This window comes from Phascolarctos cinereus, unplaced genomic scaffold (assembly GCF_003287225.1).
Source record: "Phascolarctos cinereus isolate Bilbo 61053 unplaced genomic scaffold, phaCin_HiC Scaffold_726;HRSCAF=1367, whole genome shotgun sequence".
In the NCBI taxonomy this organism is placed as follows: Eukaryota; Metazoa; Chordata; class Mammalia; order Diprotodontia; family Phascolarctidae; genus Phascolarctos; species Phascolarctos cinereus.
This window is the reverse complement of record NW_027556098.1, coordinates 47,012,412-47,039,832: the sequence shown is the minus strand read 5'-3', so window position 1 is coordinate 47,039,832 and position 27,421 is coordinate 47,012,412. Positions and strand designations below refer to the sequence as shown.

Below are 27,421 nucleotides of genomic sequence, written 5' to 3'. Positions count from 1 at the left end.
TCTTTTGGTGGACTGACTAGATGATCTCTAAGATCCCTTCCAAACGATTCTAACTTTCAAAGTTAGTCATTAACATCCAGAATGATTGTAAGGATCACAAAATCAATCTAGAGCTTCAATACGAGGTAATCTACTTTTGTCTGCTCAAAGTAAACTAGAGGACCCAGACTAATACTAGGAATAATACAGCATTTATGCTTTAAAGTTTACAAAGTGCTTTTACATAGAGTATCTTATTTCCTTAGAAAAACCCTGTAAGTGCTTGTCATCTCCATTTTACAGTTGAGGAAAATTGAGACATTCAGTTTCAGAGGCTTGCCTAAGAAGCTGAATTTGAACTTGGGTTTTCCTGAAACTAGGTCCAGTGCTCTTTTCCACTGTACTACCTTAGAAATTTAGGATAGGAGTTTATAACTCAGCACTACAAAAATACTTGTCCAACCTTAACCCTCTCCTACCTACAAACCCAGGCTTAGAGTGTTACTAGGTCCACACCCTAACTGACCTAACCTCCAGCATAAAACCAAGGAAGAGAAAACCCAAAGATCCTGAAACTGAACTACGAAGATTTTCTAAAGATAAGGATCATGGCATCACAGACCAAGGTCATAGAAGTAAAGTCACAGTGTCAGGATTTCAGCCAAAATCCTCTAGTCTAAATCCAATACCTCCTTATGATGGTATCATTAATGTGATAATACAAAATACTCGGTGATACATGGAAGTACATGAAAAACCTTTAGAAATCACATCTTTCCATTATGAGTTAATCCTTAAAAAGGCAAAGACTTTAAGAATGTCAGGGGAAAAAAATTACTCGAACTTCTAGGCAGCATCTGTGGAATAAATACCTTCGCCTTTCTTCCCCTGAAACTAATGCTATAGTAACACTAAATGGGGGATATTTTCTAGATTTTTCCATCAACTTCACACATTTTCCAATCTTATATCTTGCTTATAACTTTTCCAAATCCTTGCTTATTTGTCAATTCCCCTTTCAAGGTTGAAACTTTTAAAAAATTCTTCAAGAAGCTGCAAAAAAGTACAGTTATCACTGAATTAGAGCTAGAAAGGGCCTTTGACACAATGTATCAAGTCCAGCCTGCTTACTTAACAGTTAAGGAAGTCAAGGCACAGAGGGGCTAAATGACTTGCTCAGAATCACACAGCTAGTAAATACATGAAAGGATTTGAATCTGGTCTTCCCAATTCAAAATCCCACTTTACCATGCTTGCCTCTCAAAATTTTAATATTTTTAGAGATGAGACTATTTACTTACAGATAACAAATTGAATATTAAGCTGACTGATACCTGTTGAAATCTCTTTAAATGAAGAGTTAGAATGGGAGGAGCCAGAGAAATCAGCATTTGTTTTTTGGCATTAGTGTAAACATGCTTCTTTTCACCTAAAGAAAAAAAAAAACACCAGAAATCTGAAAGAGAGCATGTCAAACAACTGAAGAAAAACCAATTTTCTTTCTTTTCACATTTACATAAAACCATTTTAGGTGTTGCTAAAATAGCTTTTTCCAGGCATATGTGAGGGGAGACAGGAAAAGACTGAAAGGCATGTGCAGCTGACTCACAATAGTCCTGGCTTAGACCTATTTTCCAGTCTCCTTGAAAATACTAGGAAAAATCAATCAAAAGCCCACAGTGTGCCAGGCAGGGACTCTCGTAAGACACTAAGGATACAAATACAAAAGGAAATTCCCTACTTATGAGGGGCTTACTTTACTTCCTAGTAAATTACTTACTTTAATTTCTAAAGAGCACACACTCTGTACAAAGAAAAAGACAAGATAAAAGGTACTTAGGAAGGGGAGGGCAACAGGATTTAAGAGGATTGAGAAAAGTTTCATGCATGAAGTGGTGCTTAGGCTGAATCTCGAAGGAAAAGTGGGATTCTATAAGATGGAGATAAGGAGAGAGTACATATTCCAAGAATATGAGACAGCCAGTGCAAAAACAAGGCAATGTCAATGTAAAATGGAGTGTCATTTTGAAGGATAAAGAGAAGGCCTGTTTGGCTAGATTACAGAACAGAGAAGGGGAAGCTGGGAAGAGAGGTTGAGGCCAGCTTGTGAGGGCTATATAAACCAAGCAGGAGTTTAAATTTGATCCTAGAAGCAACTGGAAGCCACAGGGTGACTACTGATGTGGTCAGATATGCTCTTTAAGGAAAATCACTTTGGCAGGTGTGTTTGGAAGGAGAATAGACTGGAGTGGGAAGAGACTTGAAGAGATCAACTGGGGAGGTCACTGCAATAACCTAGACCGGTGATGAGGATTTGAACTAAGGGGGTGACTGTAAGAGTAACTAGGGGAAGTTGGATGTGTGAGCCATTGTGGAGACAGAAAATATAAATGCTGGCAAATGATTTAGAAATACCGGTTGGGGATACTGCTGAGGCTAGAAACCTGGAAGACCAGATGCCCTTGATAGAAATAGGAGTTTGGAAAAGTGCTGATTTGGAGGGCAGTGGGGCAATACGAGTTCTATTTTGGACATAATGAGTTTGAGATGTCTCTTGGGCATCCAGTGTGATATGTCTAGCTGTGTTACTGAAACAGTAAAAAAACCAGGGTTGAAGATATAGATCTGTAAGTTATTTGCTTTGAATTGATAATTAAACCTATGAAAGATCAGCAAAAGAGAGCCCAGGACAGCATGTTGTGAAAACCTACAGTAAAGGAACAGGAGATACAAATGATGAGCCAGCAAAAAAGACTGAAGAGAAAGTATACAAGTAGGAAGAGAATCAGAAGCACATAGTGCCGAAAGAGGATGGTTGTGTCAAGAAGGATGAGGATTAAGAAAAGACTATCAGATTTGGCAATTAAGAGATCACTGGTGAACTTAAGAGTTCAACTTTCAGTTGAGTGATGATGTCAGAAACCAGACTACAAAGGTTTGAGGACTAAGAAAAAAGAAAGAAGAAATGAGTATAGACAGCCTTTTTTAGGAGTTTGGCTGGGAATGGGAGGAGGAGACACACAGAATGATAATTTGAGAGAGTGGAGAATAGTAAAGTTTAGCAAATGTTTTTTTAAGGACAGACTTGTGCATATTTGAAAGTAGCACAGAAGCAACCAGTAGATAGAAGAAACAGAAAATGTGAAAAGGTGAGAAGGGATGAGTGAGGATACACTGCTGGAGAAGAAGATAGGAGATGGAATCAAAGGCACATGTTCAACAGTTGGTCATGGCAAGGTCAAAGTCCACCTCATTATTACAGAAAGGAGAAAATGAGGAGTGTCAAAAGATATTAAGATGATGAGAGGGGAGAAGGGGGAGCTCATGGCAAATGGCTTCAATTTTTTAAATAAAATAAGCTCTCTCAACTGAGAGAATGTGGGTAGGAAGAGGCATGGAAGATCTAAAGACAGAAGGTCTGATATATCTTATCTTCTGTGGGGAGTGGGTATCAATTAGGAAGGAATAAAATGAATACCATACCACAAGTAGGATCCAGTTGAAGCTGGATAAGAATGTATAGTGTACCCAGGAGAACAGTTGTGTGACTTCCTTCAGCTCCATTCAGTGTATGAACATGTATGAAAACAGAGGAGTAAATGGCAGGAGTAATCCAGGGCTGGTGTTTGGCAAGGGATGACTGGTGATAGGATAAGTGATTCAAAAGTAGACTACACTGTGCGGTTAACTGGATGGTCAATATTGGGAAAAATGAAAGTGAAGTCTGAAAAAGGGTAACAAGCTTGAAAATGAACTAAGGGGTGAGAGGGACTGGAAATGGTGAGGGTGAAAAATAGGTTTAGGGAAGGTGAAGCATAAGAAAACCTTTATGATTAAGAAAGTAGAACTCTGTGGGTAATGTAAAATCCAGGTTATGACTATTCCTAGGTATAAATGAGGTGGAATGAAGAGTTAGGTCATGAGATTAAGGAGATGTTCAAATGGATGTTAAAATCTCTTAGATCTTAGGGCTGCATTTAGGAAGGAGGAGAATGATACGCTTTAAATTTGCTGAGAAAGAATGACCAAGGGTCAGTAGAAAACAGCCACCATAACTTGAATGGAGAGGAAAATTTCAATACAATAATCCTGAAAGGAGAGGTTGCAGAGTTTCCACAGCAAAGGGAGAGTCTAGAAGCAAGGAGTATTCTAACTGTCCCATTAAGGACCCAGTATGTCAGGATGTGTGAGTGAAGAAGGTACAGGTAGTGCTAGAGAATGATGGTCAGAGGTATACTATTTTCTGGGTGAAGCCAGACTCAGAAAGTTCACTTTGGAAATCCATAATTTTGTTCATTATGGAAATTCATAATTAAAAAGAATATATTTTTAAAATATTACTTTTAAAATATTTAAAATATTACCTTTAATATCTGTCTTTGGTCCACTATGCTGCCTCTGTGTACAAACATCACAAAGTAGTTTGTTTGATCCTTGGAGTTTCTCATTACTAGTAAACTGATATAAACAATGATAGATTGAACATTCATCAATATTCATAGCTTCCCTGTTTGCTAGGGTACAAAAAGCAGTTTCTGGAACTTCATTTACTACTTCATAGATCTTTGTCCCAATAGAATAAGTGTCATTCAAAATCTCTATATTTATTTCATCAGGCTGAAGAAGTGTATCCAGCTTAAGGTTTTTAAAATCATTGGCAAGATCCTCTTCTTCATCACTCTCTTTCTTGAGATATATACCATTTAACTTACTAGCACATTCAACGGGAAAAGAAACACTCAGAGTGTCACCTGCATCATTTCCATTTTTTACATTTTCTTCTTCTGTACAATTTGGATTTTCTGGCAAAGCTCTGGTATTCTCTTTGTCTCTTATATCTTTTTGACTTAAGCAACACTCTTCAGATTTTCCTTTCTCTTGAGAAAAGCAGTTGATTCATTATCCATCTCTTCTTGTGGTAAAGTTTTATTAATGTGTTGATGTTCTTCAGGATATTCAATGGTACAGATATTATTTAACTGAATACTTTTTTCTTGAATTTTTTGTTGCCTTCGTTGGTTCTGTGAAACAAAGCACATAGTTTGGCAAAAGACAAAAATAAGTAAAGCTGACTAGTGAAGAAAAGAAATATTTATACTAGAGGTGAATCAGCATCTAGAACTCTAGTCCTGATCCTTTACAAGCAAAAAAGCAAAAAACATAAAATGGTGAGTTCATCAACTCTAAACAATACTTTTATATTTGGGGCCACCTAGACCAGAAGACCACCAGTCAATTAACAAGTGGTCATTGAATGCCTAAATTCTGCTTGGCCCTGGGGTATATAGAGTACAAAATAAAAAGAGATATAGTAAATACTACATGTATAATAAGAATTTAAGGAAGGGATCAATCACTGTGGACTGGAGTAGTCACTGAGATGGAAGTTGAGCTGGGCTTTGAAAAATGGGTAGGATGCTAATGAAAAGCATTTATTATTACTTACTTATAAGTACTGAGTGCTAAGTGCTGAGACATGAATATAAAAACAAAGTTCTTTCCCTTAGGGAGCTTACATCCTAATGAAGTTAAATCAATCAGTCAATCAATCAATATTTGTTAAATGCCTACTATGTGCCAGGCACTATGCTAAGCACTGGGGGTATAAAAAGAGGCAAAAGACAGTCGCTGCCCTCAAGAAGAAAACAATCTAACAGGGAAGACAACATGCAAATAAACATACAAAGCAAGCTATATACAGGAAAATAGGAAATAATTAACACAGGGAAGTCACTAGAATTAAGAGGGGTTGAGGAAGGCTTCCTGCATTAAGTAGGATTTTAGTTGAGGCTTCAAGGAAGCCAGTGAGGTCAGCAATCAGAGTGGAGGAGGGAAAGCATTTTAGGAATGGGAGACAGCCATAAAGAATGTCTGAAGCTGAGAGATGGAATATCTTGTTCTGGAAACAGCCAGGAGGCTCAATGTTGCTAGGTCAAAGAGTATGTGTTGGGGAGGAAGGTTTAAAAAAAAAACTAGAAAAGTATAAGGTGGCTAGGTTAAGAAGGGTTCTGAATGCTAAACAGAGTGTTTTGTATTTGATCCTGGAAACACTATGAAACTATTGGAATTTACTGAAGGAGAGGAGTGACACAATCAGATTTAAGCTTTAGGAAAATTAGTTTAGTGGTTCAATGGAGAAGAAAATGGATGAGAAGAGACCTGAGGCAGGTCGACCTACCAGCAGACTACTGCCAAAATCAAGGGGTGAGGTGAAGGTCTGCACCAGAGTGTGGCAGTGTCAGAGGAGAGAAGGGGTTGTATTTGAGAGATGTTGCAAAGGTGAAATCAACAGGCCTTCGCAACAGATTGGATATGGGAGTATGAGAGCTGGTGAGGAATCCAGGATGACTCCAGTTGTAGCTTGAGGGACTGGCAGGATGGTGTTGCCTTCTACAGTAACAGGGAATGAAGGAATGGGTGGGAAGGGTTTAGAGGAAAAGATAATGAATTCTGTTTTGGGCATACTGAGTTTAAGATGTCTACAAGACCAATAAAAAAACAGTAACATACTTCTGTACTATGTCCAGGTTTGCAAAAAGCTTTCTTTAGAACAATCCTGTGAGGTAGGTACTATAAGTGCCCTATTTTACAGATGAAGAAACTGAGTGTCTGAGAAAAGTGTTTATGATCACAGTAAGTGTCCCAAGGGGGATTCAAACCCAGGTCTTCCGACTCCTATTACTGTGCTTTTTTTTTTAACATGCCAGCAAAAGCAAAGTAGCAGAAACTTAAGTAAATGTAGCATGTCAAGAGTAATCTACTTTTGCATAAATTTTGCTATAAATGAAATAAGATTATTATTGGTACTATAAGGCTAACAAATGACATGGAACAAAAAATACTTCAGGCAGATAAAAGTTAAAAATTATGTTATCATAAGGCAAAATTTCAAATATAACCAGTTCCCTTATAAATGAAACAACTACTCATAAAATGAGAAAATAGCAAAAAAAATTTTTTTTCTTAACTATAAGCCAAACCGCACATTATAAAATACAAGGTAGAAGATCGTTCTTTATAAATACTAACCTTTGCTTGCTTTTTGGCTTGCTTCTTTGCTTTTTTCTGCAAGTGCTTACTTGTACAAGAAGAAATATTATTCTTCTCTTTCATATAACTATTATCTTTCTCTTCTTCACTGTCTTTATCTTCATCTTCCTTTGTTTTTTTAATATTTTTATCATTTATGCTTTTCTTACCACTCTTAAAACAGAATGTAAATTTTAAAAATTAGTAACAATATTTTCCAAAGAATTTAATTTTGGCTAAATGTTTTTATGTTATAGTTTAATAGTAAAAATTTTCCTAAAATATTAAAATTAATCAGAATAAAAATTATTACTTTTTCAAGCAAAACAAGAAGAAAAAAAGAAAATGGGTTGAATTTGTGAGCTTTACAGACAGGAAATAAAAGTGTAACAGCAATATAATGGAATTAATCAAGTATATAATAAATACTAGACTTGCTGTGCAAATTTCTAAATAAAGCATTCTGTTGTATTGTGTGTGGGGGTGGGTAAATGTAATATTATAGTTACATTCTTTCTTTTTTTTGGTAGGTAAATAATAAGTTTCAAAAGGGAGTCTGTTTCAAAAAGGAGTTAATGTTAGCATGGTTTCAGTGCCTATGATTATGAGGAAATGGGTTTCTAAGTTAATTTGTGATTGCCTCATTGTCCATTGACTAACTCAGTCTATCTCTCTTCTGTTGTGACAGTTTTGTATCTAACATTTACTCTAAAAGAACAAAGTAAATATACTGAAGATATATAGACTTCTCTATCACCTTGTACAAAAAAAAGCCAGTTCTAACAGTGTTATACCTAATATTTATTAAGTTATAACATGCCACATAATAAGACCATTAAGGAAGTTTCAGTAAATCCATTATAATAGTTAAATAAATAAAAGAAACTAAGATCTTCAAGACTTACAGATATAATTGTCTTGTTAAGCAGAATTTAGTTCACACTTTTCACTATTTTCAGGGGACTTTGCAAATAACATTTATAATTTTAAACTAAGTTAATAATAAAAGGCTTCTTTAATAAATATCTTAAAGTCTTTATTCCCTATATCTAATGGTAAAAAAAATTTTACATTAATTAAACTCAATAGTCTTACCTGATCATCTAAAACAGGGAGAGACAAATCAAGGAAAGATTCATGAACCAAGGAGACCTTAACCAAACACCAAAAAACACTTTTTAAAGGCAAGGAAGAATTTACTTAAAGCATTACAAAGTAAGGAGTTTTGTTTTTTTTTTAAAGAGAAGGGGAAGGGAATAAGCATTTATATAGTAGCTACTAAGTACCAGGTGCTGTGGTAAGCAATTTATAAATTATCTCATTTGGTTCTCACAATAAACTGTTATTATCCCCATTTTATAGTTGAGGAAACTGAAGCAGTCAAAGGTTAAGTGACTTGCCCAGGGTCACACAGCTAATTAGAATCTTAGGCCAAATTAGAATTCAGTCCTTCCTGACTCCAAGCCCAGCATTCTCCTTTACTCAGAATGCCTGCACTGACTAAAAACATACTAAAAATGCTTTGAATAAATTTTGCTGTAATTGAAAAGAGATTATTAGTGGCTGCTGTAAGGCTAACAAATTACATGGAACAAAAATACTTCAGGTAGAAATATAAATTTTAAATGATATTATCAATATCCAATTAATTACTAATTAAAATTAAAATCTATTTCATCAAAGTATACTGTTATTTTATCATTATATTATCATTATCATTGTACAACCAAGCTGCAAGTATGAATTAATGGAAGGAAATATGACCATGTAACTAGGAGATGTTTCAGGGTAGAGCCAAGGACTTTTAAAATTAGCTTTATACAATACCATATACACTTGAACATATATTATCATAATAACAGAGTCTGGAAGTTATAACCTTATTTGTAAAGTAGAAATTTAAACTTAGATTTCATATATCAAATAAATCTAGTCATAATCAAACACTCTACTTACAGTTTTGCATTCCTCACACATGATTGTACTAGTTAGTTCTCCACCAAATATTCGATCCACAAAGCTTGGTGTTGCCTTTTTTTTTTCATGTTCTATAAAAAAAGGTTTAACAAAATAACTATAAAATTAACAAAGTAAGTGGAAAAAACCAAAACTAGATGGCACATCAATTAACTCTTATAAATTGTATAAAATTTAAGGTCTCCTAATCAACAAACTTTCAAACTAGTTCTACCCTTGATCCAGCTAAAGTTCTTCTAGTAACATAAACTTATTATCATAAAATATTTAGTCAGGAATACAACATCAGCTTCAAGTAGAAATGTGGTGTAATGAACAGGGAGAACTAGGGGTCAGTAGAAATATTCTCTAATCCCTATTCTTCTGCCACCTAGCAATGTGACCTTAAACAAATCACAGTCACTCTGGGCCTCTGTTACTTCATCTAAAAAATGGGGGAGGGGAACATTATTTCTAAGATCCCCAATACCTCTAAAATCCTATGAATCTATACTACTAGAGAAGAATTATATACGAAGTTCTGATATTTGGGGGTAGTAGATTTGGTTTACTAACTAATCTTACTTAATTATAATATGGTTATAAAAAATACACTATGGGAATATATGCACTTCCTTCAATACAACAGAATAAGCGCCTATATTGTATCTGGCACTGTGTTAGACTCTTAGGATACAAAGACAAAAAGGAAAGCATTCCTGTCCTCAAGAAACTTACATCATTCTGAAGCAATGCAGCATATACACAGAAAAGTAAATACAAAATATATCCAAAGGACATACAAGACAATCACGGGTCATGGAGCACAAACAACAGCAAAGTCTTCTTGCAGGATGTGGCATATGAGCTGAACCTTTGAGAATGGTACTCCTTTTTATAAAAAAAATACTACCAAATATAAACCAAAACCATTCTCTCTCCTTTCCTCTTTTCCACTATAATATCCTCATGGAAGTTAAAGCAAGTCAGAATCATTTTCTGCAGATACTAAATATTTATCAACATGGTTATCTGGGTAACAGAGATGTATTTAACACAGGTCTGTGCCAATTACCTGTTTTAATGGCCTAGCCCCAAAGGACATCATCAAGAAGTGAAAAATCAATGTTAAAGCAACTTCTAATGCTTTAAGTACCGTAAAGCAGGCGAAATGGGGATGGCCACAAGTTTAACTTCCCTAATACATATTATTATACAACTAGTACACACCATAATTTCCTTTTCTGGTATGCCCATATTTGAATTGCTTCACTGACTGACAGCAAGGTGCAAGCATCAAATCCACATATAAAAAATCCTCAAACAAACAAAAATATGCTAGCAACCCAGTATCTAAAAAAATGGAAATGAGTTTGATTTGACTATTTGTGTTCCAGAAATCAGACATTACCTTTAATTTTCTTTTTAAGTTCTTCATCTAATTTTTCAGTGGAATTGCCAAATGCTTTAAGAATACCAGTGCTTACTCTCTGAAAATAATGAAATAAGTACATATACTATGATTATTTTTATTACTTTTGCATAATCACATTTTTGAAAGAGGATTATAAAATACTATCTACAATAAAACAACTGTAAGATAATCATCTTTTTATTCTTGGCAACTCCTAAGTGTGAAAGTTATTGATTAGGGTAAGAACTGAAATATCTCAACTAGCAAGCCACTTTTATATCTCTATAAGTGTACTTTTAAATCACAATACTTAAAAATAACTGAGTAAAAGGTGTTCTAACAAAGTCCTACTAAATATTTGGAAGATAAACAAACAGTCTAATAATTCAAAATATTTCTAATGCTTAGGAAATTATCTGCTCATTTATCCTTTTTTACAGTTAATGATTTTCAAAAGTTCTCATTATACTGAATTAGAGACATATCAACAAACATAAACATTTCCATATTTTAAAAAAATGAGAAAAAAAGGATTGTAGCTTTTTTTAAAAGTCTATCATAAATTCAACATGTTAATTCCAAAGCTGCCTTGTTTGTTTGCATCTTCCTCTGAACTTCCTTCTGCTTTTGTCTGTGCATTAAAAACAAAAACAATAAAACAATTTTAAAAAAGTCACATCTCACTAATGTCCTTTTCTTCTTTTTAGGGGCATCATTATGACCAACCTACCCTCCAAAACAAAAAGAAAATGTATCCTTTGTAAAAATTAAACATAGGCTAAACCAACCAGACAATGGCTGCCTACAAATGTATGTCTCATTCTGTACTTCTGTATGTCACCTGTATCAAAAGATGGGAAAGCGTGTCATCATGGGTATTCTGGAGTAGTAGATTTAATAATCCTTAAAAATTATTACAGTAAAAAGGAACTTCTGTATCTAAAGGGCTAATTAAACATAGCTTGTTGTTAACAATTTCTTCTGCGTTTTACCATTTTTTTTTGTGAACTAAAAGCCCTTAAAAAGGTGGGGCAGCTAGGTGTCACAGTAGACAGAGTACCGGCCCTGAAGTCAGGAGGACCTGAGTCCAAATCTGGCCTCAGACACTTGACACTTACTAGCTGTGTGACCCTGGGCAAGTCACTTAACCCCAATGCCTAGCAAAAAAGAAAAAGAAAAGAAATGAAAATGTCATCGAAAGTAAAATTGATAATATTTAATCATTATTAAAAATATTAAGAAACTGAAAGTATGTTCTTGTTTTCTGATTCCTTCTAAAGCTTTTTAATTAAACACATAATGGAGTGAAAAGTTCCAAGAAATGCAAGAATCAAAACTGTGCTTCATTGCTGCATTACCACTCATAGGCAAGTGGGCCAGCCTAACTGAAGCAATGGGACACCCTAAGGAAGACAGAAGTAAATGTGCCAGGCAGCTCAAACCACCACCACCTTGACCACTATATCTCCATTCAGACCCTGATGGACACAGCCCAGGACCCTCAGCCGAAGAACCTTGGGAATAGTGTACTCCCAATCAACAGACTCACTTCTACCCAGCCCTCATATCCTCCCTTAGACTCTGATGGATAATCTAGGAATCTGAATCCAAGAGTCTTGGGGATAGCAATGCTTCTAGCCTATTGCTATCATCTTGGGAAGCAACCCAGCCAACACTACTGAAGACCCAGAAAAAAAGTTCTAATCAAATTCCTGGGCACTGTCAAATGGTTCAATATCACAAGCAGCTCTGATTTTTATCAATGGAAATGACATTAAAGAAGAAATATTACCATTTACTTTGCCAGTGCACCTTAAAGGCTATGGGACCTTTCTGTCTTTTAACTGAAACCCTCCATGTGTTGTCTCTCCATTAGAAGGTGAGCTTCTGGAGGGCAAAGGCTGTCTATTTGTATTCACAGGACTTAGCAAAGAACTTTTACACAGTAAGCACTTAATAAATGTTTTATTCATTACCAGCCTAAAAATTCTATTACTAAAAAGTTAAATTACTAAATTAGTAAAATAGGAAAAATTCTACGACTAAATTACTCAATGATAAATAAATGATCGGACTATAAAAAACAAAATTTATAATGATAAATTTACCTGGATTTCTTCTGCTCTCATCCCATCCAGTAGATACCGAAGCAGTTCCTGACTATCTTGCTGCTGAGAACCTTTAAATCGCACTGCTCTATTTATATATTAAAAAAAAAGCAAAAACTACTAAAATATGAAGCCACATTTACAAAATCCCAATAATCACATCTCTAATTTTGGAGTCTTTCCAGTTTATTTTAACTTCTATTTAATCTGATATCTTCTTTGGAAGACCTAATCTCTACTTACTATTTTGAGAATACAAGAAAAATAATGGAATATATTTGTTTACCTAAGAGAATATGCAATCAGATCTTTTCTATATTATTCCTAAGCAAAAATGTGTTATAGGCAGTGTCCTATTCATGGTTCAATATACAATCTGAACAGGTACTCACTTTTTACAGACCTGAGAAAATAGCTCTTTAGGTGTCACAATTCCCCTTTGGGTTTCATGCATCTCATTAAGAAATTGGCACATGGCTGAAGTGAGAGGACCTGGAGGCTCAAGGTTTATTTCTAGAGGTTCCTGAATGCAAAAAATAAAAACTGCTTTTTTCAATCAACATTAAGGATAGTTATTTACTTAAAACATTTATAGCAACAAAGAAACAGAGGAGACCATGGAGATCATCTAGTCCCATGCCTTTACTTTACAGATGAGGAAACTTAGGCAAGCAACTTGCTTACAATCACACAGGTGGTAAGTTGTCAGGGGCAGGTTCAAACCCAGGTCCTCTGACTACAAGCCAAATGCTCGTTCTACTCACTCTACCATACTGTTTTCCTTATTCTACAATTTGTTCACTTTTAACTAAGGCTATTTTCTGGACTTAGAGTTTTATGTGGTGTTTATCTTCACAATTTTCAGTTTTAAAAGTATTTGTTTCCATTTATAGACTGATGGGTTGAGAATACATGAATTAAAACAAGACAAAGTAAAAAACAAAACAAAACAAAAAACAAGATAAAGTAAGGATAATAAAATATATATATATATATATATTTGCAATGCCTGGCAAGATATGTGTCAGGAGCATTCTCTAGAATAAAACATGTAAGTAAGCAGAGAGATGCATAAAATAAAGATATGCATATAACATATAACTCTTAAAAATTATAAAAAAGGTTTCATAATTATTTAATCAGTTTTATTAACCTATAAATGTTATAAACTTAGGAACCAAGAACATCATCCTGAACATCTATACAAAAATGTTTTTTAATCTTAGAAGATATTTATTTCAAAGAAAGAAAATTTTCATCATAAACATAAATAAAAATACACACTGTTAGGGATAAATCAGGTGGTTCAATTTTCACTATTGTTCCAGACATTTTTACTTCCTTCAATAGTTCTCTTAGTACTAGAGTCTGTGACAAATTCTGGAAAAGAATGGAGAAAGAAAAAAAGACAAATTACTTTAGCTAAAAGGTATGAAATTAAGCAGAATAGAAAGCAAAAAAAGATTAAACCTTCATTTCTCATTACAGTTTTAGACTTGGGTAATATAAATTGTAAAAGAAAAACAACAAAAGAACTACACCTCTAAAAATGTATAGTAATTCTATTTCTAAATCGGTAAAAGCTCCATTAGATACAAGTATATTGTACCTGACATGTCAGACTGTTACAAATGTATTTCTTTCTTGAAATTAGTTATATTAGGATATAATAATTATATTCTATTTTCAAACATAAACAATCTATTAACCTTAAGGCATATAGACATCCTTTCAAATTTAGGCTCAGGAATTATAAATTTGAATATCTTCCTAAGAATTTTGTTTTCCATTTAACACTTTTTCAATTTGTTCAATAGTCAGCTTTCTACCAATAAAATAAATTAGAAAAAACTTTTTCAGGGTAGCACCAAATTTCCTGAACATGTCCAGCTCTTATATTTGTATCAAAATACCAACAAGCACAAACTGACTTTGTATGATTTAATAATAACAGAAGAGTACAAATTAAAACTCTCAAAATATTTTATGGCTCACTTATCAATGGGTGCAAAGTAAATGTTTACTAGTTTATAATCTAATTAACATAAGATCGATTTAAAATATCACACTGATCTTAACAAGCATGTAATTCTTTCTCGCATAAATATCAGTTTTTACCTCTTACTCCAACATTTATTTTTAGTTTCTGATTAATTATTAATTAAAATTAAATTGTAAGCTCACAATTTTTATTTCAATTTTGAGTCTGAGGTATGGAGCTCTTAATAAGGAAATTTCAACTGCCAAATACTGCTCAGGAACTGTTCTGTAATACAGTCTTAGAAAGTTACCTAGGATGCCTTAAAAGAAGTTAAAAGTGACATTCTCAGCATCAGTACATGTCAGCAATGGAGCTTGGCAAAGCCAGGACTTCCTGATTTTGAGCTGTCTACTACCAAGCAGACTCTCTTAAAGAAAAAAAATTTCTTCCAACTATGCTACCTGGTTATATAAATCATGGAGACCAGTCTCTGAACCCATGCAGTAGCTCACCAAAAGGGCAATGGGAGAAATACAGAGAACACATAAATAGGCTGGAGCAAATTATCAACACTTGAGCACCAGACACAGCAGAAAACTAACTAGGGACATATGACCAGGAAAGAAGATGGGCTGTTATGTACTAAGAGCAAAGATGAATGTCTTGGGTAAGTAATGTCAAAATTTCTAGAGGAAGGTCCTCAGGATCTTAAATATGCCCACTATTGATGATTTTTGGGAGATCACTGCACATGATGAGGAGGCATAGACGGGTTGTGATTTTCACACTTGGAGAGTAAATACACATACATGATATCAAAGATCTATCAAAGTATTAAAGTATTTAACATAAATGATACTAAAGGCAAAGTCACATGAAGTCACAGAAAAGTAAAACATTTCATTAATTTATCTCACAAGATTCAACAAAATATTTTATAAAATACTTGGGCATTTTAATAGATAAGTCCTACAAAACAGTGAGAAACACAAGGATGAATAAATAACACTTGATCACCTGCATAACTGCATTGAAGAAACATGTATTCCCCAAATTACTGAGTCCTTTCACAGTCACTTGAATAGCAGAATTCAATGGAGAATTTTCTTTAGCCATGTTTTCCTTTTTCTCTCTCTCCTGTTCATTTTTGCTGTCTTTTTCTAATTTTTTGTTTTCAATTTCAGTTATCCCTTGATCTTTTGATGCTAAAAAAAAAAGGTTTAAGCAATGTATAAAACATTTATCATTACATAAATGATTAATGAGAATGTAGCTATACTTGTAAATTTTAACTATAATTCAATCTGGACCAATCTATACTTGTAAATTTTAACTATAATTCAATCTGGACCAATCTGATTTTATTGATTTTTTTATTTATTGAATTACAGAATTTATTTATAGATCATGTCAAGTATAAATGAATTGATAAAGTTTTCAATAGCTCCTTCTATGTATTTCTGATGCCTTATCACAATCTTAATGGGGCTGTCCCAGACCTTTCATTAAGCCCCCAACCTACATTCTTCTTTTAGTAGGTGGCCTCTTCTCCATTTATCTATACTGAGGCCACGTATCACAAGCTCCCTCATCTACTTCAAAATCTCTCTGTGTCTCTCCCTATCCCATCTTCTTCTCCTTTGCTTTAGTGTCAGAAGACAAATTAGGCCTCTCGTCTCATCTTCAATCCCTACTTTTCTTCTAGATTCTTCATCATTGCCTACCACTAAGCTCAAACAAAAACAAACCAACCTTTGCTTGATCCTACTGTAGTCTTATATAACTCTACTCCTTCACTATTCAATTTCTAAAAAGAGAGTTCTAAAACTTGTTAATTCCATTTCTTCATTTTCTCTCTCTGTTTTCACATCAGCCTCTCTGGTTGGTTTTCACTACATGAACTTCTTGGCCCTGTGCAGGGCACCAGGTGGCAGCCAAAAACCTTCTCCCTTCCAGCTTTTCTGTATTGTCTTTCTCCATTAGACCGTAAGCTGCTTGAGGGCAGGGACTGTCTTTATTTTCCTTAATTTCATCTCCTGGGCTTAGCAAGGTGAAAGGCACATAATAGGTACTTAATAAATGGTTATTGACTAATTTACTCTTATTCTTCAACTCCTTCCTAATGTGGCTTCTAAGCCTTTTCTTTTGAAGTCACCAAATAGACCAATTCAGTGGCTTTTTCTCACCTCTCTGCAACATTTCACACCATTCCTCTTCCTTGATACTCACTCTCTCATTCTTCCCTCATAGCTTGTGCTACTCCATCTTGTCCTTTAACAACCTATACATTCATGCCGACCACCCTGCATGCTTTATTCATATTTCCTTGTTGAAATCTTCATCTTCCCTCAAGACTCAGCTCAGGTAATAAGTCCTCCCCTCCCTAAAGTTCTCAGATGAAAATAAGGGGAACTACCTACCCACTTCCTCAAATTTTTCAGCACAACTTTCTCTGGATCTCTTTTTTGTCTTTATCACATTCTACCTTGTATATCACACCTATCTATGAACATGTCACATGATACCCTCCATTACATCATAAGCAATTTGAAGGCAAGATTATACTATTTAATAATTCTGTATCTCCAATGATTAAAACAGTGCTGCCTGCTGCCTTGAAGCCAACTTAATCTGTCTTCTCCAGTTGCCCTATTTTCCAGAAACAGTGGACCTGGGGTAATCAGGAGCCAGAATGAGTTGAGGATGAAGCCCCACCCACTCCATCCCTTTCTGTGCTGACTTAATTTCCACCTCTGAGACTCTGTGTGTCCTTGAGGGTTGAACCAGCTACAAGACGGCCCCAGTCAGTCTGCACTAGGCCAACATGCAACATGCTTTTGCCATCCTACTTACTCCTGTTCCCCCATCCCTACTGCTTCCTTCCTCCTCCTGGGCCACTCCCATTTGGGAGGGGATGAAGCCCCATGCTGCCAATGAGACTTCCTCTTTCTGTAACTCATAAATATTCAAGCTTCTGCCTAGATTGTGAACTCCTTTGTACTTGATATAGGAGTTCCACATGCATGTTCATCTCTCTTGTAATCAATTCAGTTTTGATTTTTTTGATTAACATGCCTCTTCTGCTTACACCACAAAGTCTGTGAGAAGTGCTATGTAAATGGGAGTAATTTTTATTTATTTAATTAGTTAAACTGATGTAAGCACGAGTTTTGACACTGAAGAATATGAAGACATATATAAATTAGTGGTTCTATTCCTTTTCATTCTTTACAAATGGGCAATGCTCTTCATGAAAAATGGTGAAGAATGTAGACATAAAGTAATACGTGAAAGAAAATTTTGCAAATGCAACTATTCCGAAAACCAATTCTGCAAATTGGCAAAGGGAAGGCAGCAGACCAAAAAATTCCAAGACAATTTTAAGGCCATCTTAACTTTACAACTCAAATGCAAATTAAAATAACAGTTCAATAACATACTATTCACCAAAGATGGCACTTGCAGTCTCAAGATACTGTTAACAACAATTCATTGTTTTACTGTTAAAATAGATGACACTGAAAAACATTACAAAGCAAACTTCTGCAATGTCCCCGTATTTTAACACATTTAGCATTTCTGTACTCTTTTAAATACAATTACATCTGAAATGATGATGAGTCAGAGAAGCGAGTGAACATGAATACAAGGAAACATGTCATTCCAATTAATTAACTGGTATTTTGTAAAAACACTATTTACAGTCTGATTTTAACAGGATCTAGTAAATTCTGCATAAGGTACTTCTGGATGTTATTCTGGATAATATCAGTACTTCTGAATAAGTCTTTTGAATGTCATTTAAGAGAAGAATATTTTTTTCACATGAGATAATTATAATCCTGTATACTCCACAGCATGGATGCTAAAGACTATATTATGAGAGGCCCATATAATTGGAATTCAATATTTAATGACAAAAAGTTAGATCTAAACCTTATACATAAGATTCACCCATCTGCTTAAGTGTAGAGCAATATTAAAATATATATATAAATATATATATATATATATATATATATCCACTACAAGACTTTACCTGGTCTTGGAGTTTTGACATTGGTTTGTTTTCTAATATAATCCACAAGTTGACCCAATCGACTTGAGCTGCTATATTGGACCTCCTCATCACACAAGTAACACCTGCCTCCCAAAAAGTACCAGAAGAAAACAATGACCAAAACCAAAACAAAACAAAACAAAAAAGCCAAACCTCATAGGTCTTAGAATTAAGATATTAACTCTAGATGTCAAATCTTATAAAAAAATAAAAAGCATTTTTGTCATACCACATAAGCAAATTTTTTTAGAATTCCGTACATCTTGAATAAAGTTGTTTTTATTATCAAGTTAGGCAAGATTTCAAAAACATTCTAATATTAACAAAAATCCTAACTTAACCTATTAGTGGAATGATGATTTGAAATGAAAAACGTTCAAAATGTTAATGAGTTTTGTATAAACCAATTTCAAGGCAAAGTTCCACATCAACATATTTACCAGATCTTACAATTAAGCAATATTATATATTGGGTGAATCCTATTTGAAAGGCCAGGGTCAAGAAATTACTTTAAAACATCACACTATGCACCTGAACACATTAGAATACAATATAACTTATGTTTGTTTCCCTGAAATGATATTGTTGAAACTGTCATTTATTCTCAATATCTCTGAGTTTTTACACTGAGCAGTGATCACTTTGGCATACAGAACTATATAATAAAAAACAATATTTCCTAACATTTTTCTGCAAGGTAGAATTACATACTATCATTAACTAGAACACTATCAGAAATTATTACATAGTCTACCCTCCTGAAATATATTTTGCATAAAGTTAACTGTTTACTTCTTAATGATTTTTCAAATATACCTATCCTCACTAGTTCAAAATCTTTTGCAATCAAATGTGTTCAACAGTTCCCCAAACTCACCACACACTCCAGTTGTACAAATTAAGCACCAAACAATGGGGTTCTGATCTTGGTGTGGAATAATGCTTGAAAGCATGCTGTTCTTGAGAATCTCTGCCACAACCCTAATGAAAGTAAGAAGCTGAAAATTACAAAATTTTATGCAAGAATTCACAGTTAACATGAACAAGGAACAGATGACTTGCTGTTTAAAAAAAAATGAAACACTAAGACTTCAATTCTATGTTAAAACTTAAGAGTCTCCAAAATTATTAAGGCCAAAATTCAAGTTTAAGGAAGAAGGTAATTAAAGAAAAGTCAGATACATCCTTACTTGTTATAAAGGAGGGCTTTTTTTTGGGGGGGGGAGTGGAGGGTGTTATGGAGAGGTATAATAATGATGATTAGGGGAGAAAAGAAAGAAAAGAGAGTCAATGAAACTTTTTTTTAAAGTCACAGAAAAGAGAGGACATAAGAAAGCAGGGAAGTTTTGGTACTAGGTTAAATTTAATATGTAATAAAAAAAAACAAGCTGTCTGTACTAGATCAATGACTTTAAATACAATCCTCTTTTTCTGTACTTTTGGAAATGTCCATGCATGTTACTGACTAATGAGTTCATTTTATTTATGTACACACATGTGAACATGTTCTTTTATAGGTTTATATATGTAGATACTTATAAAATAAAAAGTCATGCTCTAAAAGTATTTCAAACAACCATTCCCTTTTTCCATTCCTTCCTAACCTTAGTTTAAGTCATCCTTATCTTTCTTTTTTTTTTTTTAATTTGGTGAGGCAATCAGGGTTAAGTGACTTGCCCAGAGTCACACAGGTAGTCAATGTTATACGTCTGAGGCCAGATTTGAACTCAGGTTCTCCTGACTCCAGGGTGAGTGCTCTATCCACTGCACCACCTAGCTACCTCCATCTTTACCTTTCACTTAAACTTTTTAATTCAAGGCAATAAATATTAAGTACCTACTATATACAAAGCATGGCAGCTAGGTGGCAAAGTAGATAGAGTGCCAGGCCACCAGGAAGACTCTTCTCTATGAGTTCAGATTTGGCCTCTGACACTTACTAGCTGTGTGACACTGGACAAGTCACTTAACCCTGAGGCAAGTGAAACAGTGGATATAGTACTGTACCTGGAGTCAGAAAGACCAAAGTTCAAATCCAGCTTCAGTTACTTACTAGCTGTGTGTGCCCCTGGGCAAGTTACTTAACCCTGTTTGCCTCATTTCCTCATCTGTAAAATGGGCTGGAGAAGGAAATGGCAAACCACTCCAGTGTCTTTACCAAGAAAACTCCAAATGGGGCCATAGAGAGTTGGACATAACTGAAATGACTCAACAACAACAACAACAAATATACAAAGCACTAAGCTAAGTACTGGGGATTCAAAGAAAAAAATGAAATAGTTTCTGTCCCTAAGGAACTTATAGTCTACTGAGACAAAGCCTATGACCATTAAAGAATTAATACATGGTATAGTCATCTGAGGAGGGAGTCAGCCTCTGGGAATCAGGAAAAGAATTATAGAAGAGCTGGCACCCGAGCACTGTGGGAACTTGGGATCCTAAGAGGTGGACATAAGTGGGGAGTACATACATTCCAGGCATGGAAGCTACTATGTGCAAGCGAAGAGAAAGAAGAGTTAGAACGTCAAGTTTAAAGAACTGGTTGATAAGTCCAGCTAGAACAAAGTGCATGAAGGGGAATGATATGAAACAAGTCCTGAAAGCTACGTGAGAACCATATTTTGAAAGATTAAATATCAGGTTAAAAAGTTTGTGTATTTCATCCTAGAGCAGGAGTTCTCAGCTCTTTTGGGATCATAAATCCCTTTGGCAGCTTGGTGAAACATTAGCAGAATAATACTTTAAATGCATAAAATAAATGGGATTACAAAGGAAACAAATTATAATGAGATATAGCTATCAAAAACTTTTGAAAGAAGTTGATGGGTTCCAGGTTAAGAACTCCAGTTCTAGAAACAATAAGGAGTCAATGATGATTAAAACTATCAGAATTGTGTTAGAAACATTAATTTTTTAAAAGCAAATTTACTTATTTATTTTTTACATATATTTATAATATATTCCCTTATAGCTCCTCATGAAACAAAAATAAAACTCATCATTCTTAGTTCAGCAAAAAAGTTAAATTTTAAAACAAATCCCACATTAGCCATGCCTGAATGGATGTTTCAGGATGAATTTTAAGTTTATCACTTTTCTGAAAGGATGTGAATGGCATATTTCATCTTTAGTCTTCTAGACCAATGCTTCTTAAACTTTTTCCACTTGTGACCCCTTTCTGCCCAAGAAATTTTTATGTGACTCCAGGTATATAGGTATATAAAACAGGCATACAAATCAAACATTTCATGATAATAAATCATAAAGAAATTTAGTTTAAAACAATTCTTTGGCATACACATAATCTTACCACTTATTAAAGACAGTAGTCTCAAATCTGAGTTGAGATGTTTCTGGCAATGTTTGTTGGGGTTGCATAGTGTGACAGCATGCACAGTGTAAAATGGGTATGTTATATGTTCAGAACCAAGGCTGCAGTGAGGCTGCATGATGCAACATGGGTAAGCACTGCCACAAAAACCTTGGATTCATTACACATTTGATTTTGAATTATTTTTTGGTTTTTGTGTGGTCAGAAACCTTTTACTGTTGCCAAATTTTTCATGACCCCCACACTCAGTGATGCGAGTCCATATGGGGTTGCGACCCACGGTTTAAGAAGCGCTGTTCTAGACTCATGTTTTATCACTGCATTAGAGTTCTAAAGTCTTTCAAGTTTTGTCATCAAAGAGAAAAACCTCTATGATGGTATCATTGTATAAATTGTTCTTTTCTCTGCTCACTTCACTCTGCATCAATTCAAAGGTTTCCCCAATTTCCTCTAAATTGTTCACTTTGTCATTTCTTATGGGACAATAATATTCCATTACATTCATACTGCACAATTTGTATAGTGATTCCCCAATAGGCACGTCCTTATTTTCTAATTTTGGGATATTACAAAGAAACATTAATTTGGCAGGTATGTATTGGAAGGATTGGAAGGTAAATACTGGAAGCAAGGATACCTATGAGGACATTGTTGTGATAGTGTAGAGAGAGAGAGAGAGAGAGAGAGAGGAGAGAGAGAGAGAGAGAGAGAGAGAGAGAGAGAGAGAGAGAGAGAGAGAGAAAGCCTGAACAAAGGTAATAGCTGTGGAAGTGGAGAGATGTGAGACCTTCTGTAGAATCAACAAAACTTGACAAATGATTGAATATACATGTCATGGATAAGAAAGAGCCAAGGATGACTTTGAGGCTGCAGACCCAAGTGACTAGAAGCAATGGTCATGTCAATAAAACTAGAAAGGTAAAGCTTGAAATTAATTTCATTTTGAATGTGTTGAATTTGAGATACTATATGGGACATCCAACTGGGAATGTCCAGTAGGTAGCTAATGATGCAAGAATGGAATTAAGCAAGGGAGAACAAGGCCAAGAGGCTGACTACAAGGCAGACTGATTTGCTCTGGGACACTTACCTTCAATGAAAACCAAAAAACCAGGCTGAAAAATTATCAAGAAATTCAATAAGCAACTACAACAACAAAACTCTTCCACCCCAAAATTACACAAAAAGTCAGTCAGAAACCCATGAGCAATAGGAAAGAGAGCTATCAGCAATGTCATTAGCAGTCTAAGCAAACAAGCTAGCCACGACCCAGTTCTACTAGAGACACATGTAGCTTGCCAAGTACTACAGCACTGTATCTGGAAGCAGAAAGAGAGAAGGACTCTCTGAAACAGCCCCAGGGTGATCTGAGAACACACAGCAGAACCTTGGAAGTCACTAGGAGTAGATGTGATGAAAACAGCCCACAAGAAGGTCCAGTCCAAGAGACACCAGGGCTCTGAGGTCTCTTAACATTCTGTGCTGAGATGCCATAGAGGGCTCTCTTTCTATATTCTTACAACTAAGAAATGGAATATATATGAACAGCAACAAGTCTTGTTGAACCTGCACGTTCTTTGAGGATCTTCTTTGCAGAGTTTCGTGTTAATTAAAAAGAAAACTGAATGGCTATTGCTTTCATGTAGTAATTAAGCAATATGCTGAAAATCTCTTGGTTTAAGCTATAGTGAATAGCCTAACAGTTTAGTAGAGCATCTTAAGAGGGGAAATAAATTTCGATGTTAATTTCTTGAAAAGAAAGGATGAGGTTTCATTTTTTTTTGATAAGTGACTTGCCCAGGAGCACCTCTAGGGCTATATCCCAAAGACATCATACAAATGGGAAAAGGTCCCACACGTACAAAAATATTCATAGCAGCTCTTTTTGTGGTGGCAAAGAATTAGAAATGCAGAGGATGCCCATCAATTGGGGAATGGCTGAACAAGTTGTGGTATATGAATGTAATGGAATACTATTGTGCTATAAGAAATGATGAACAGGCTGACTTCAGAAAAACCTGGAAAGACTTGTATGGTCTGATGCTGAGTGAAATGAGCAGAACTAAGAGAACATTGTACACAATAACAGCCACGTTGTGCGATGACTAATATTTATAAATATTGATAAACTTAACCCTTTCTAGCAACACAAGGATCTAAGACATCCAGAGGCCTCGTGATAGAAAATGCTATCCATTTACTACTTGAAAGTACAAATTATTTGTTTCACTACAGCTCTTTTATAATCCTGTGTAAAGTTTCATCTTTTAATTCAGGACAACTTCTATACATCCTTTTTAAAAATCTTTTTCTTATTAATTTATTTTGACTTATCAATAATCACTTCCATATGCTTTTGAGTTTAAAATTTTTCTCTGATATAGGCTATACATTTATATTCCTATTAAACACATTTTCACATTAGTGATGTTGTAAGTAAAAATGAAAACCAATAGGAGGAACCATCAGAAGGAGGAAACAAAATTCAACAGAAGAGAAAAATAAATAGCAATTCAACTTCCATAGTTCTTTCTTTGGATGTGGATAGCGTTTTCTCTCATGAGGCGTCTGGAGATGTCTTAGATCCTTGTATTTATGAGCTTTTATTTCATAATATTAAAAGTGAAATTTGAAAGTTTTAAAGAAGCTCATAAATACAAGTGATCCATGTTGACCTATATAGGTTTATGATTATGAAAATAGTAACAAAGTCCAAGACTCATTAACAACTCCAACAATAGCTTCTTTTAAAAACTAAGTCATTTGTGTTCTATTTTTAGGGAAATATCTTTTTCGCTCATTTCAACAAAGAATTCTGTATCTCCACATCAAATAGTAAGTGAAGAAAATTAAATTAATACTACTTTGATTCCTAAAGTTACCTTTCTATGTCCTTGAGTTGAGCTCAGGAATTTAGCTTCCCCTCTGAGTTAGTTTCAAATTATAATTAAAAAGAAAGTTGTTATCTCTCATACAGGTAATCCCTTTAAGCTCCACAAGTTAACTTGGTACCATCACCAAAAGATATATCATCTGCCCTTGCCTGTCCTTGTACAATTAGGGGAGTTCTTAATCTTTTCCAAGGAGACAGCAAGTCAGGTAGATCTGATCCCCTAGCAAACAAAACAATGAATATTCCTTAAATCAGAGGGCAGTAATTAGCCTCATGTGAATGCTACTCCATCTTTCTCAGTACAGCCAATTGTAATGTTTCTGCCCTCATTCTATAACCTATCACTTTTTCTCCCTGCCTACCAAGACTCTTTCTTTGTTGTAAGTCAATAAAGAACATCCCCTCCTTCTCTCTGGGGTTTCTGGCTTTACTGAGATTGTCAGTTTGAACCACTTTGTTAACAGTTGTACAAGTCACTGTTAATAAGATGGTTTTGCTCAAAGCCCTTTGGCTCTGTTTACATTTATTACCTTATTACCTTTATTAATGTTATTTGCTATATAACTCATTTTAATATGACACTTTTAAATTGGTAAGTAATTTTCTTTACAACAACTTTGTAGGTTAAACAGTTCAAGTATTATTATCTCCAATTTATAGATGATGGAACTAAGACCGTCAGAAGTTAAGGGAACATGATCACACAATTCTGAGGCAGGATTTGAACCAAGGATTCCTAACTCCACTACATCATGCTACCTCTTAAACAAAATCAAAACAATACCTGATGGCCACATTTAAGACACAGCCAGATTGAAGGGTTTTCTTCATTCTCCCCTTCAGGCTTATCTTTTGTTCTGTTGTCAGTCTTACATTCTTGGCAAATGTTCCATTGCACATTCATTAAAGACTTTTTCAAATTACTTTGTTCTAATCCTTTTCGAATATGTCTGCACAGAAGTTCTGTAAAAACAAAAAGAGAAGAACAAGCATTAAAGAACAGAGACACTTTGTTTTTGAAATGTCAATCATACATACAAAAAAATTCAAACTCAAGCTTAAAAACTTCCTTTCTGGAATATGGCAAATAAGTCTAAAAATAACTGCACAGCACATCATCAAACACTTTTTTATATGCTGAGCGATAAAACTGGGTCAGAATATAATATGTATATATTCTGTAGAATATAGAAATTTTATAAATACAAAAATTTTAAAGGAAAAAACTTTCATTCTTAAATACCATAACAAAAACTATAACTTTATTTGTACAGAATATTTTATCAATAAAACTTTTATCATACTTAAAATGTTTTAAAAACAATTTAGACTAAACTCATTATTTTAAATAGTTTATAAACACATTCACACATAATATGAAGTTATACTATATTCCTTCTAGAGTTAATATGTTTCATTTTAATGGAGAAATACAGTGAAAAACAATACATTTTGGGACATAAAAATTACCCTGTCCAATCAACAAATAAAATACAATATACTATACCTGAAATTTCAGCATCATCATCAGCCAGTATAGTTTTTCCCTTTGTACGTTTCTTTCCCATGTTAGTGCTCTGTAGGTTACCTAATAATGCATAAAGAATCTCCTACAACATAAGAGAAAGTTAGCATAACAAAAATGTGAGTATATTATATATCAAATTTGTGAAGCAGAAACATAAACCAAAACATACCTAAAACATCATCATTTCTATTCTGACAGCGCTTCATAGTATTTTCACATATACTATCTCGTTTAATCTTTAGATATGACAAGTATCATTATTCTCATTTTATTTAATTCTTCAGCTAAATTTAAATGACTCACCTTAGGTTACGGACTAATAAGCAAAAGATTACCTGTGCCTCCAGATTCTTGATTTAGTGATCTTTCAACTACATCAAACTCAATTCTTGATAAAAGGCTTTACTGAAAATGATACTTTAAAATACCATTTTTAAAAAGTGTCGGCTTCCCTTGGGTAACTTCTGTGATCCTCTCAAGGAATGCAAACTAAATTTTCCATTATACTCTACAAACTAAGAAAAATTTGGAAGACAAAATTAAAAATATAAATATATTTAAAAATATAAATATATTTATATTTAAATATAAAATCTCAAAATAAATTCTAAAACCAAATATAAAGTTGAATTTGATAACACTCAAGGTCACTTTCCATTCCACAGTTTGTATCTGCCTAAAACAGTATGTACAAATGCACTCAAACACTCGCTCTTCACACAAACACTTAGGGTTTCATTCTGCAAAGCCAGGGATCCTTCATTATAATACATCCATCCCAATCTTAACTGGAGAAGCCAGGGATTGTGAGAGAGGAAAGGTTCTGGCCCCACCCCATCCAGAATTTCAGTAACTGGGAAATCCTGGACTAGAGAGGGAACAAGACTCACAAACAAGGCCAGCCTGCCTGCCCTATCCAAGAGGACAGGAGGAGGTGGAGCCCAGCTCTAGCAGAATCCCAATCCAGAAACACAGGGTGGAGTCATCTTGAAAGCCATAATTGTACCCATGACAGCTGAAGAGATCACCAAGAAATTACAGAGAGAAAAGAGGAGAGCCTTGAATAGGCTTTGGGCGGGGGGGGGGGATGGGTGTTATCCTTGTACACAGGGGAAAAGGCACAGATGATGAGCCAACAAAG

The 27,421-nt window shown here is 34.6% G+C and overlaps 1 protein-coding gene across 1 annotated transcript in view; it reads right to left on the bottom strand.

Moving 5' to 3' along the window:
* Positions 1–27,421, bottom strand: part of USP16 (ubiquitin specific peptidase 16) — a 36,046-nt gene that overhangs the window by 1,323 nt on the left and 7,302 nt on the right. Inside the window, 15 exon segments of the mRNA XM_020995994.2 lie at positions 1,314–1,408; positions 4,344–4,868; positions 4,871–5,000; positions 7,009–7,182; positions 8,104–8,160; positions 8,965–9,056; positions 10,376–10,454; positions 12,487–12,574; positions 12,879–13,009; positions 13,771–13,866; positions 15,485–15,672; positions 18,507–18,610; positions 19,406–19,509; positions 25,537–25,715; positions 26,260–26,362. Of these exon segments, the coding sequence (XP_020851653.1) occupies positions 1,314–1,408; positions 4,344–4,868; positions 4,871–5,000; positions 7,009–7,182; positions 8,104–8,160; positions 8,965–9,056; positions 10,376–10,454; positions 12,487–12,574; positions 12,879–13,009; positions 13,771–13,866; positions 15,485–15,672; positions 18,507–18,610; positions 19,406–19,509; positions 25,537–25,715; positions 26,260–26,320 (2,103 nt within the window). The 5' untranslated portion in view covers positions 26,321–26,362.